Source organism: Danio rerio, chromosome 4, assembly GCF_052040795.2.
Source record: "Danio rerio strain M-AB ecotype USA chromosome 4, GRCz13ab, whole genome shotgun sequence".
Lineage (NCBI taxonomy): Eukaryota > Metazoa > Chordata > Actinopteri > Cypriniformes > Danionidae > Danio > Danio rerio.
In genome coordinates, this window is record NC_141024.2 from 2772501 (window position 1) to 2787500 (window position 15000).

The 15000-nt window shown below is 36.1% G+C and overlaps 1 protein-coding gene across 7 annotated transcripts in view; it reads right to left on the reverse strand.

Moving 5' to 3' along the window:
• The window catches only part of osbpl8 (oxysterol binding protein-like 8), a 95437-nt gene that overhangs the window by 44838 nt on the left and 35599 nt on the right, over nucleotides 1-15000 (reverse strand). For 2 of the 7 annotated variants that reach the window (XM_087247792.2, XM_087247791.2), the window contains exons 3-4: nucleotides 14923-14959; nucleotides 10017-10157 (exon numbers count right to left, since the gene is read on the reverse strand). In XM_087247792.2, the coding sequence (XP_087103918.1) occupies nucleotides 10017-10157; nucleotides 14923-14959 (178 nt within the window). Of the gene's footprint in view, nucleotides 1-6429; nucleotides 6771-10016; nucleotides 10158-14922; nucleotides 14960-15000 lie in introns of those variants that run through there. The other 5 variants (XM_087247798.2, XM_087247795.2, XM_087247797.2 and 2 more) reach the window with 3 other exon arrangements.

Genomic DNA, 15000 nt, shown 5'->3' on the forward strand with positions numbered 1-15000 from the left:
ATTCATGCATTACTCCCAGAGTCCGCTGATGTCACTCTGAAGTTGCTAGGCAACAGCCTTACCAAAAAGAAGCAGGAGCGCCAAACGGATGAGACTGCAGGATGGAGTTGAATGATGCTCTAATTAACATAACTAATTACGATGCTCTGGTGGATGTATAATTCAAAACCTATTGCTCATTATCCTGTTCTGAATGGACGTGACGCTTCATTTATGCAGCGATTAAAGGAGCTCAAAACCAGGCTGAGCTCTCATCTGTCCATCTCTCCATCCGCCAACCCATCTCTCAACGATTTCTTCATTATTCATGTCTTTTTTCTTCATTATTGTGACAGGAAGTAGCACTTTATGATAAGGTTGAACTAGTTGATGCTAGTTAACATATTTACTAACATGAACAAACAATGAACTTTCCATTTATTACAGTATTTATTCATCTCTGCTAATGTAAGTCAATGATGATAAAGTCATTGTCAGTTCATGTTAAAGGGATAGTGTCCTGGAGGGTCGGTGTCCTGGAGAGTCAAACCCTAATCAAAGCAGCTAATCAAGCTTTTACTAGATATACTAGAAACGTTTCCAGGCCAGCCAAGAGACATAGTCCCTCCAGCGTGTCCTGGGTCTCCCCCGAGGCCTTCTCCTGGAGGAACAAGCCTGGAACTAGGGTTCAACGCTAAAGATTTTTTCTACTGGGCCGATCATGCCAGTGGTTGAGATTTTAACTTGCCCTGCCAAAGTTTTCACTGGCCCCACCAAAAAAAAAAGTTAATAGCTATTTCTTAGTCACATATTTTAAAGAGAGGCTTTAAAGGCTGATTTTGTCTCTGAATGAAGTGGTATGAGAGGCAAGTCAGTAGCGGGGATCTCTGCTGGTAATCTGTAAAGTCACCCAGCACAACCAAGCACAGCAGCTGATGGTCTTTCAGCCAGTGATGGTGGAAATAAGCCCACTTTAACACCCTCACAGGTCTGGAGGCTGAGCTCGGTTTATTAGATCAATTGAAGAGAAGACATTGTTGATTAATGTCATTCATTATTGCTGTGTTTTTTTTTTGTGCACACAAAAGTATTCCTGACATAACTGCAGAATCACAGGAGAATTGTTTTAAGGATGTTTCTTGCTATTTTCTTGAATGTTTAAGGACTTTTGCTGTCTATTGAGGATCTGAGAGCTCTCCGATTTCGTCTGAAATATCTTCATTTGCATGTCAAAGATGAATGAATGTTTTACTGCTTTGGAAAGACAAATATTAATGTTTATATTTGGGTTTTACCTCTTATTTTAAGTTATATAAGTTTCACCTTTAATTGTCATTGAAAAAAAACAAATCACACTACACTGTAAAAAATAAATCTGTAAAATTTACGGTAAAAAAACGGCAGCTGTGGTTGTCAGTAGTTTACCGTAAAAAATACGGTACAAACCGTAAAAGTAATCTCATTTTTTTTTAAATTTGTTTATTAAACTTTTCAGATATAACAAAGTATCTTTACAGAGAAATTTAAACAGATATTATTCCCACCCCTACCCTCAATATAAGTTGAAATTACCTTTATCATTTAAAGAAAGAAAAAAAAAAACACTCATGATAATAACAAAATAATGATCAAATAAATAAAAACAATTATGTAAATAAAATGAATAAATTATAAAAAATATTAAATAAAAAAATAATAAAAAAATAAATTAAATAAATAACAATTTCTCATTTTTACAGTAAACTACCGTATTTCATTATTTATAGATGTAATATGTCTGTATTTTGAATTACCAATATCTACACATCTTTTGTTACACAGATAGACACGTTAACAGCCATATGCAGGTGGTGATAAGAAAGTGACATAATGAGCCAATGCTCATCACAAACAGAAAAGTGAATAGAAGGAGCTCAGTGTCATTCACACAGCTACTAAACACCAGTATGGTAACACGCGTACAATTAAAGTCATGAAATCAACATTTTTTATCAACATTAGATGTACCATAAATCTCTAATGTCTCTAATAATCTCCATATCAATGTCAACAAAAAGCATAAAAAGTGATGTGCCATGCAGGGAATTCTGGGAAAGTCAGTTTACTGATATTTGCAGTATATATTACGGAAACATACTATTAAACCAGGCTACGGATTGTTACAGTAGCATTTTTACAGTTTTTTTACCGTTGAAATCACGGCCATTTTTTACAGTTTGTCTCATAATCAGGTTTTACTGTTCATTTGCGCAGCAGTCTTGCAGTGTCACAGTATCTGTGTGTGTGTGTGTCTGTGTAGTAACCCGAGCAGGTGAGACGTTACACTTACGGTTTGAACTGTTTCCCACTTCCCTAAATGAGCAGGTTAAACTGAACTCGTGTCAGCAGCTGAGCAGTTAATGACTCAGACCACTCAGATAATTGACCGACTGTGTTTGTGGCGAATCACTTTAGCAGTCGACTAGTTAATGATACCAAGAGAGGATGATGGATACTGATATCCAACACAAAAGTTTGAATGCCTTTGACAAATATACTTATGACCATAAGTAGTATAATAAGCTAGTGTTATTTAATTATACATTGCTGTTGGTTTGATTAATATTTTTTATATTTCTGTTTTAGATCTTTATTTATTAATAATAATGATGATAATAATAATAACAATATGCATTAGATAGTATGTGTACGATTATTTAAATAAACAAATAGAATTAAAGAACATGCACATCTAATATCAGCTGATATACACTGCCTGACAAAAGTCTTGTCGTGGATGCTAGTTGTAAGACTACACATAATAACTTGACTTCTAGTTGATCATTTGGAAAAGTGTCAGAATTGATCTGAGTGATCTTCTGTTGAGCTGCATCCCAATCATCACAAATACTGCAGAAGACCTACTGGAACCAGCATGAACTCAAGATTCTCACAGAAATCAGTCAAGTTTGGTGAAGGAAAAATCATGGTTTGGGGTTATATTCAGTATTGAGGTGTGCGAGAGATCTGCAGAGTGCACAGCCTGAGGAATCAAGACATTTGTGCTGCCCATTACATTACAAACCACAGGAGAGGGCAAATTCTCCAGCAGGATAGCGCTCCTTCTTATACTTCAGCCTCCACATCAAAGCTCCAGAAAGCAACGAAGGTCAAGGTGCTCCAGGATTGGCCAGCACAGTCACCAGATATGAACATTATTGAGTGTGTCTGCAGTAAGATGAAGTAGGAGGCAATGGTGATGAATCTAAAGATTGATGATGAGCTCTGGGAGTCCTGCAAGAATGCTTTCTTTGAAATTCCAGATGACTTTAATAATCAGTGATTTGAGTCATTGCAGAGATGTATGGATGCAGTCCTCCAAGCTTATGATGGAGTCAGACACAATATTCATTCTGTCTCCACTGCAGCATGACTTTATATCCTATACTGTACATTATTTCTGTTCAGTGATGAGACTTTTGTCTAAGCAAAGTCAGACCTTACTGTCCTAATTAAATAATTAAATATCAGGCATGATCATATTTTATTTTGGTCAAATAAGTGTAATCTAGAGGCCTTTGCCTTTCATATAAGCCACTTTTGATGCCAAATGATCAACTAGAAGTCCAGTTATTATTTGTTGTTCCTAAAAGTTGGACAAGACCTAGTCAGATAGCGTATGCAATATTGATCAACACTAATAAATAAATAAAAAACTGCTAATAATAACTAATGCATGCATCCCTAAAACTGAATTCAAAAGATATAAAAGATGCTGAATTTATTTACAAAAGTAATGCTGCATGCATGTCAACAACCCCAGCACTGCTTTAAAAGCATCCCAAGCTGCAGCTCCTGACACTTGACTGAACCTAAACAAAGAAGATCAAAAATAAGACTCCAGCCAGTACTAAAATAAGCAAAAGCAGCAGACCTGATGCTTCCCGACAGCATGTGCTGGAGATCTGCTGAATGCACTACAGGTGCTTTGGAAGCCACTAGAAGCCTTATGCAACCTGGCTATGAGCCTGGATTACCATCCTAACAAATAAGCTTTATGAGTCAGACCTCAGAGCACCGTTAAAGAGACAGTTCACACAAAAATGAACAATTAAACATGTTTACTCACACTTAAGTTGTTTATGAGTTCTTTTTCTGCTAAGAAGATGTTTTAAAGAATGCTGAAAACCTGTAACCATTGGCTTCCATAGTGAAAGTAACAAATACTGGGTAGGTCAATGGTTACAGGTTTCCATTCTTCAAAATATCTTCTTTTGTGTTCAATTTACATTTTCGATTTACAAGTGAAGGGTGAAATTACGATAGAATATACATTTTTGAGTGAACTATCCCTTAAACAAACCATCTAAACTACCTCTATCCTGAAGAAACTAGTTTGATGCACACAAACACCACTGTCAACATGATTACGCAAAGTAAAATATCTTGGTTTTTCTACTTCAAAACGAGATGTTTAATAAAGGACAGTTCACCTACAAATGAACATTTAAACACATTTACTCACCCTCAAGTTGTTTGTGACTATCTTTCTTCTCATGAACACAAAAGAAGATGTTTTGAAGAATGCTGAAAACCTGTAACCATTGACTTCCATAGTAGAAACAAATACTGAGAAAGTAAATGGTTAAAGCATTCTTCACAATGTCTTCTTATGATTCAGCAGAAGAAAAAAACTTTGATTTACAGGTGAAGGGTGAGTAAATGATGACAAAATATTCATTTTGGAGTGACCTATCCCTTAAACAAACCATCCAAACAACCAGTATCCTGAAGAAACCAGTCTGATGCACACAAACACCACTGTCAACATGATTATGCAAAGTTATACTTCAAAATGAGATGTTTAAAAGGTCAGTTCTCCTAAAAATGGACATTTAAACACTTTTACTCACCCTCAAGTTGATTGTGACTATCTTTCGTCTCTTGAACACAAAATAAGATGTTTTGAAGAATGCTGAAAACCTGTAACCAATACTGTGGAAGCCAATGATTACAGGTTTTCAGCTTTCTTTTAAATATCTTCTTTCACATCCAATAAAGGAAAGAAACTTCAATTCACAAGTAAAGGGTGAGTAAATGATGACAGAATATTCATTTTGGAGTGAACTATCCCTTAAACAAACCATCCAAACAACCTCTATCCTGAAGAAACCAGTCTGATGCACACAAACACCACTGTCAACAAGATTATGCAAAGTTAAAAATGAGATGTTTAAAGGGACAGTTCACCTAAAAATGAACATTTAAACAAGTTTATTCACCCTCAAGTTGTTTGTGACTATCTTTCTTCTCATGAACACAAAAGAAGATGTTTTGAAGAATGCTGAAAACCTGTAACCATTGACTTCTATAGTAGAAGAAACAAATACTTAGGAAGTAGATGGTTAAAGTGTTCTTCAGAATGTCTTCTTACGGTTCAACAGAAGGGAAAAAAACTTTTTATTTACAGGTGAAGGGTGAGTAAATGATGACAGAATTTTCTTTTTTGAGTGAACTATCCCTTAAACCATCCAAACAACCAGTATCCTGAAGAAATCTGATGCACACAAACACCACTGTCAACATGATTACGCAAAATAAAGAAAAAACCCAGGTTTCTACTTCAAAATGAGATGTTTAAAAGGACAGTTCACCTAAAAATGAACATTTAAACATGTTTACTCACCCTCAATTTAGAAGTTTCTTTCTTTTGATGAACACAAAAGAAGATGCTTTGAAGAATGCTGAAAACCTGTAACCACTGACTTCCATAGTAGGAGAAACAAATACTGTGGAAGTCAATTGTTACAGCTTTCTTTAAAATATGTTCTAACGGTTCAACAGAGGAAAAGAAACTTTGATTTACACATGAAGGGTGATGAAAATGATGACAGATTTTTTATTTTTGAGTGAACTATCCCTTTAAACAAACCATCCAAACAACCAGTATCCTGAAGAAACCAGTCTGATGCACACAAAAACTGTCAACATGACTATAGAAAGTTTAACTAAATAAAATAAATGTTTTTAAGGAATAGTTCACCTAAAAATGAGTTCCTCATTGTTTATTCTCCTTCTTGTGGTTTTAAATATTTATTTCTTTCATCGACACAAAAGTAGATATTTCGAAGAATGCTGGTTGACTTCCATCACAACAAAAAAGATTACCATGGAAGATGTCAGCATTTCTCAAAATATCTTCTTTAGTATTTAACAGAAGAAAGAAACTCCAGTGAAGTGAGATTAAACAATGACAGAATGGTCATTTTTGTGTGAACTACCCCTAAATTGAACATCTCTTCATATATTTTGCAGCATATTCTGAGTGTAAATTGTTTCCACGCCAACTTGATGTCCTAATTTACCACAACCTATGGCTTTAATTCTGTTCTCACCAGATGAAGGAGGAAGCAAAAATCTCGTCCTCTACTAAGCACACACAATCTAAGCATTACAAGTGGATGTACTTGCCTTGTGCGCAGGAAGATTAACACACAAGATATTCATGCAAAAGAAAAGAAGTTTTACGTCCAACCGTCCTGATTTATAATCAAACAATCATTATCCCACAGAACCGCCATGATATTCCTAGACAGTGGATGGAATGAATGCATGCTGACATCACTTATGCAAATCACCCTGCGGCTGATTGGCCACAGGGATGGATCCTTTAGGTGCAGCAGCTTCTGATTGGCTGAGCTGCATGCTGTGCATTTTAACCCCGTTTACTGACGGCTATAATCCATTTAATCCAGGCCTGCTAGAAAGGAAGGCCACTAAAGAGGATTTGTGCGCATATCACTTGCCATACTGATGCTATTCCGGGTGTGTTCTCACCGGGAGAAAGCGGCGGCACAGTCGGTGTCAGGTTGCTGCTCACGGCACTGAATAATTGAGTGAAACGTGGCCCACATCTGCGACTAGGCATAACATTCTGACGGTATGATAACTGTGGATTAAAATATCACAGTATTGTGCTTTGAAATATGCTCTTTTTCAGATGTCTAGGTGAAAAACAACACCTTTTCCCTCCATTGAACACAATATATTTTATTTTAAGAAACATTTATACTTAGTTTGAGCAAAATGTACCCTAAAGTCTTACCCAGGCATCACTGATGTAAAACCTATTCGACCTACTCCATTGGACAACTTACCAATGCTCTACCACTTTGACTCTCGATCTTATAAAACCTCTGTTTTAAAACCTTAGCTTTTCCAAATCGCTGTAAAACTCGAAACCGGTTATCATCTCAAGTCTATCCGCGAGATGAAACTTTCTCTCTGAACACACCCAAAACACTGTGATTCATGCTGGACGGATAAAGCAGAGGCTGAATGGGCTTTCAAAAGGGTTGCTGTTGCTATGGAGACCTGTGGAGATGCAAGGGGTCCGAAGGCACTGAAAGGTTTTGACTGCGGGCGGTTTTCATGTCTAGCCTTGCCGAAGAATAAAAACACACGCGCTTACGCACATGTATGACGCTTTAAACAAGAGCGCATGAATCAGGAACTGCGACAAGCTCTATAAACCGGCCTGTGATGATGCATTTAATCAGATTAAAGTCATCACTATGAAAGCCAAATCCTCTGACATTAATAACTGACATGCAGATGTGAGAGATGTGTAAAGATTTGTGTGTGCGGATGTGTGCATATGCACACATATATAACCATTTTTGCATTATATATTTATTTTAAGTTTATATATATATATATATTTGTGTGTGTGTATGTATGTATATATATATATATATATATATATATATATATATATATATATATATATATATATATATATATATATATATACATATATACATACACACACACACACAGTTTGACATCTACTGTACATGTTTATCAATATATGTGTTGGTGTGTGTGTGTGTTTGATGATATTCTAAGTGACATTCTAAGTCGATCATGTATTGCTGTATTTATACCACAGAAACTGCTAGTGTTTACTCTGCTTTGGCTTTTTCAAGGTTTCAATCCTGGGAAATCTCTGTAGACGCATGGCACTTCATGCTGTTCAGCATTATAATCCTAAAATGTGAGCAAAATCACCTGCTGTGTCATCACTTTAGACATTACGCTAGAGAATCATTCAAATACTAGCTCTACAGTGATGTTTGTTAAGTAGCAACGGTTTCTGCTGTTCTGACGTCAGCTGCAGATGTGCATGAACGGCAGAGGAAAGTAGATCCTCGTCCAAAAGTGTTTTTGAGACTTGTAGCAGTGTGATATTGCTGTATATCGTCACTAGTGGGGGGCACCAAGGCACTCGGCCTGCAGCCTTTGGCCAACAGCAGGCCTCTGCCGACATTTACAGCCATAAAGCACTGCTACTTGTGTGATATTGCTCATATATATATATATATATATATATATATATATATATATATATATATATATATATATATATATATATATATATATATATAATTAATAATATTTATAATCTAAAAAATTAATAACACATATATATATATATATATATCTATATATATATATATATATATATATATATATATATATATATATATATATATATATATATGTATATAATAAACAATTAAAATTACAATTATTATTAATTACACTTTCTAAACATGAAAGTTATCCGACATATATTTGAAACTACACAACTCCATATTGTTGAAAAAAGTGCTTATATATAATTATAGATCAAAATTAATATGTATATTTTTATAAAAAATATAAAATCAACTCAATGCATAACTGCTGATCCAAAGAATAACCAAAAGTAGCTTGCTGTTTGTTTCTTGTTAATTTTGTGGTGACTTCCAAACTATAATTGTCACATTCCTTAAAAGTATTGCACATATTCTGAATTATTATATTTAATATTAATATATGAATAAATACAACTACTGTTATTATCATTATATAAATGCATGAACTTATATATTATATATGATAACATGAATTGATTAACTAGACTTTCTAAACATGAACAATGTTATCAGACATGTCACTAATTAACATGTTAAAACATAAAAAGAATAACCAAAAGTAGGTTGTTGTTTGTTTCTTTCCAAACTATAATTCTAACATTTCTGGAAAGTATTGCACATATTCTGACTTATTATATTTAATATTATTTTATATAAATACAATTATTATTATTATTATTATTATTATTATTACATAAATGCATGAAATTATATATTATATATGATCACATGAATTGATTAACTACACTTTCTAAACATGAACAATGTTATCAGACATGTCATTTATAAAATTAAAACTACACAAATGCATAATGCTCTTTGAAAATGCTTAAATATAATACATCAGAACTAATAATTATATTTCTAGACATAAATTAAAATCAATAAAAAAGCAACTCAATGCATAACCGCTGATCCAAAGAATAACCAAAATTAGGCTGTTATATATAATATATATATATATATATTATTTTTAATTATTTATTTTTTTGGTTTATTTATTTATTTATTTTTTTAGTTTTTGTAGTGATTTCCAAGCTATAATTGTCACATTCCTTGAAAGTATTTCACATATTCCTGGAAACCTTCCTTTCAACATGACATTTTAGCACCCTCTAGTGGCATAAATCAAACATTACATAAAAAATAACTCCTAGTCAACACAGAAATCCAAATGAATAAACCAAAAGCTCAGTTTTCAAAACCTTTCAGCCCAAAATAAGGTAACACCTCAGTTTAAGTTATATTTCACGATATTAACAAACCATTAACTAACAATACTAGCTTAATAAACTCTTAATTAGCTGTTTATTAATAGTTTGTTAAGGTAGAAGTAGCTGGGTTTAGGGTTTTGGGTAGGATTAGAGATGCAGAATAGGTTCATACTTTATACTTACTAATAAACACTTCATATCTTAATAATAAGCCAGTAGGTAACAGCATGAATTGTGACATAAACTAAAGTGTTACTCTATTTAGAAGCATTTTCCACCAATGAAAGCACTTTTCTGTTGTGAACCGTTCAGATCTGGGATCAGATGTAGAAGTGTGTGTGTAATGTGGTGGTAATTGTTTTACCGTGGGAATAGCTGATGCCCGGGCTGAGGGAGGGGCTTGTAAGCTGGTCTTTATTGGGCGTGTGTAGCCCCGCCTCCTTCCCTTTCTGACTCATTTTGGCCGGGGTCAGAAAAGCCGCATCGTCACTGGGCATTAAGGCAACTGCAGAAAAACAACAACAGCACAGAAGATGAAAACAAATGCGTATGTGTTTAAATGTTTACTTATAAAACAATCAGGTTTTATAATTATTAGTAGTAAAATTAATAATTATAAAAAATTAAACTAACTAAATCATGATTTATTATTAATAAATAATTATTTAAAAATTTATTATTATTATTATTATTTCATTTAAAAAAATTAATTGTATTAATAGTGCTGAGCAATAATTACTCACGATTAATCACATCCAAAATAAAATGTGTTTTGACATAACTTAAGTGTGTGTACTATGTATGTTTATTATTACACACACATGCATGCATTATTTCACACATACATGCACATACTTGAGAAAATGTTTATTTATATTTATATATACAGTATTTATGTATACGATGCAAATTAAATATACATTTACCAAGAAATATCTTAGAAACAAAATAGTTGTTTCTATGCATCTGTGTGTATCACATATATAATACACACATATACAATTGAAGTCAGAATTATTAGCCCCCTTAGATTTTTTTTTCTTTTTAAAATATTTCGAAAAAATATATAGTTTAAAGGGGCTAATAATATTGACCTTAAAATAGTGCTTAAAAAATTGAAAACTGCTTTTATTCTAGCCGAAATAAAACAATTAAGACTTTCTCCAGAAGAAAAAATATTATCAGACATACTGTGAAAATTTCCTGAATCTGTTCAACATCATTTGGCAAATATTTAAAAAAGAAAACAAATTCAAAGGGGACTAATAATTCTGACTTCAACTGTTTATTTCGCATCTGTTAAAGTATTTTCTATTTTAAAACAACATATTGAACGCAGTTTGGATTCATGTTCGTAAAATAGTCCGAATTTTGATTTGAGATATTAAAAATACAAAGTACAACAACAACAAAGTCATATTTTTGCCCTCCTGTTTGAAAACTTGAACACATATTGCACTTATCATTGTCCACTGCTCCCTCTAGTGGTGTAACAACATAACTAAAAGCATACGATTAATACAAAGCATTGAACTGATACTGTTTATCTGCACTACCACCGACTAAAGCTCTGCGATGAGCTTAACCAAAGCACCGCTGATGATGTGTTTGTGCAGAGCATTAAATGCATGTTCAAATCTGCACAAGATCGATCCGCCGTGTAAAACATGTTGATTCATTTCCACACACATGCACACACGGACACACATGCACACATATATATGCACACATAGATCTATGCATGCACGCTGACATGCACACACATGCATAGGTGCACACAAACACACATGCACTTATACATGCATGCACACACTCATATGTACACATGCAAGCAAACAAACATGAACGCACACACAAGTACACAATCAGGCATGTGCACACACATATGCGCACACTTATAGATGCACACATGCATGCACACACACTTTAATATAATGGAAACACAACTAAGGCAGAAGCAGAGCTGAATCACTTTATGCTAATCCTCCATTAGAGATGCAGATCTGAATATTTTACCATCATCATCGCTGAGGCTGAGAACACACTAATTACTAATGAGCCAATTAACCAGACAGCCCAGCTTGATGTGATCAGATCCTACATTTATCATCATCTACAGACCATGCTACATGCGTATCCGCAAGAGTCTTAGTCATCTGTGAATTTAAATAATGCATTTAAACACACTGTAGGAGCAGAAATGTCAGTAGCAGAATGTAATAAGCACGCTGAGATGAAAGAGTGTGTGAGCATTTTTGCTGTGCTGAATGTTGCGAGTGTTTATAAAGTCACTGGCGCTCCTGCTGCTCTCAGACGTGAACAGAATGAGCAACTGAGGCGTTTTAACAGACAAAAGGTCAAACTATAGGCCCAAAACTAGCATAGTATAGTACTTTATTGAAAATACGATACATATTTTCATTAATGCCTTATTCTGTCAGTTTATTTTGTATTAATAGATAACGCCTGCACATCACTTCCTGAATGAAATATCCATTATATAGAAGCCATTTGACTATATCAAATACTACACTCTGAAAGAGCGGGAAGCATTCAACCCAAGCTCATTCTGGAAACGTAGCCCCGCGGACGTTTCCCCGCGATTTACGTGGCGGGAGGTACGTATGGCCGCGTTTAGTTTTTCTCGAGCGAACGCTGCGGGGCGGTGTGGCGCCTCTCCGCTCCTCCTCTTCGCGCTCGCTGGCTTGCCTCCGTGTGGAGGGCTTTCCCGCTGCAACCAGTTTGTCCGCTTAGCTCGCAGCGTTACGTCGGCGGAGCGGAGGCCCGGAGGAGGAGGAGCCGGCCGCGGGGATGACCGGGATCGGGTCTGGGGAAAAGCGGTTCCAGAAATCAGGTAAGATGAAAAACAGAATCCAAAAAATAAGGGCGAGAACGAGGCGGGATCAGAAAACGCGGTCGAAATCAAAGACGAGGGCTTTTGTTTTTTTTTGTTTTTATGGACGGCTTTTGCAAACCGTCACTTGGGTTTAGGGAAGAAGGAGGAGGAAGAAAAGGAGGGCGGTCGGGTCGGTCGATCATACAGTCTTTCAGCCAGCCAGTCGGACGGACGGTCGCTCCACAGCGCGGGCGCGAATCGAGAGGCGCTCGAGATGCGAAAAAGCGCGCACAGCGGCCTCTCGCGGATCCACGAAAACAAAAACTGCTCGAATACGTACCTCCCGGGACGTATTTCGAGGTCAGCAGAAACGTCCGCGGGGCTACGTTTCCACAATGAGCCTGGGTTGGAAGCATTTATTGTTGGCTCCTGTGTCTATTAAATCTGTTAAAAAATTTTATTAAAAAGTCTATTAAAATCTATTAAAACAGTATGTAGTGCATCCCATTCTCTTCATAGTCCATAGTTATATACATAAAACAATTCTGTCTGGTTTTCGATCTCTGATTGGCTGAAAGCCGAGCAATATTCTGCAAATAACAGCCCTCGTACGGCCTCTTCACCCTTGTGTACTACTCCGCCGACATACAGCAACAAGCAGAGGACACTCTACACTTTGACAAATATTGCTGCAGTTGGGCAACATAATGTACTTTTAATGCTTTTTAGGTGAGAATGTAGTTGGTTAGATTGCAACTATGCAGTTTATTTAAGTATGATGCCTATTTTAAAATATTTCAAGAGTTCACACTTAGCTGATGATTGATTATGAAGCTTGTTTGGCATGCTGTCCTGAGAGAGCCCTAAGCTCATAAGATCCCTGAGCCCGGGCCCCCCCCCCATTTGCAGGGTGAGAGGGGAGTTTGAGTTTAGGTAGATCTGGAGTACTCCCCTGCTGTAGTAGCTAATGAACAGACAGTGATTGCCCTTAAGAGATAACTACTTACTAGGAGCATGTCTATGGTGCGGATTTGTATTAGTCGGTTATCTTAAGTTGCAGGTTTTTGGACGGAGGAAGGAAACCGGGGAACTCAGGGGAAACCCACATGAGCACTGGGAGAACTCCGCACAGAAACATTGGCTGGCCTAGTAAGGACTAGAACAGGTGACTTTCTTGCTATGAGGTAACAGTACTAACCACTGAACCACCGTGCCACCAATCTAGGAAAGAAGGAGGAGTAGGGGGGGATTCTTCAAAATGAAGATGGCTGTGGTATTGAACTTAGGGTATTTATAGTGACATAGCAATCGTCTGATTGGTGAATCATGAATTTGGTAATGAATAACCAGCTGTGGTCAGTCGTAAGCATGTGATCCTCCCCAAATTAGTTTATGAATAAAATTCAATTATAATTTCTGAGAGAGTGCGTCGATGGCCATTAGCCTGTCGTATTTTGTGTTGGTCAATCTATGTATAACTCCGAGCTACTCTTTGGTTGGGCATCTGTTTATTTCTAATGTGTCTCCTGTTTTCGTTACTGCAGACGAGTTCAGTAAAAAGAAAGAAAGGAGAAATGCCCGCATGTGTTTAGTGTTTTTCCTTATCCCAAACACAACAGTAATCTGGTGATGTTGGCTTTGCTCTGGCTTTTTTCTGGGGATAATAATTGTGATATTCCGATTGTAACAGAGAAATACTGGTTAATCTCTGTAGACTGATGACATTTCATGCAGTTCAGCCTCATATTCGTTAAATCACCTGCTTTGTCATCACTTTAGACATTACGCTAAAGAATCATTCAAACACTAGCTCTACAGTGAAGTTAGTGAATTAGTATTGGTTTCTGCTGTTTTGACGTCAACTGCAGATGTGCACGAATGGCGGAAGAAAGTAGTTCCTCACACAAAAGGGTTTTTGAGACTCTGTGTTTGGTTTTCGTTTTTGTATACACGATTATGCCGTCAAACTGTTGTATAAACGCAATAGCACACGAGTAGCAGTGCGATATGGCTGCATATCGTCACTAGTGGGACACTAAGGCACTCGCACGTACGCCTCCCACCAGTGCCGATATACAGCCATATCGCACTGCTGCTCGTGTGATATTACTTATATATACATATAAACACACATAAACAAATGCGCGCACACATAAGGACACAGACACACACACACAAACACACTCTATCTCTCTCTCTGTATCTCACACAAGTACACATGCTCACATTTGTTCACACACATACATACACTCGCAATATCTCTCACATATGCGTGCGCGCGCAAACACACACACACACACACACACTAATGGGAGCACAGATAATGCACACAAATATATATATATATATATATATATATATATATATATATATATATATATATATATATAAACACACATAAACAGCACAACACAGGTGAATGTGAGCCTCTTACCTGGGGTGAGTGGGTTTTCTCTGCTCTCTGCATGATGCTGAACACACACACACACACACATCACAGACAGACAAACAC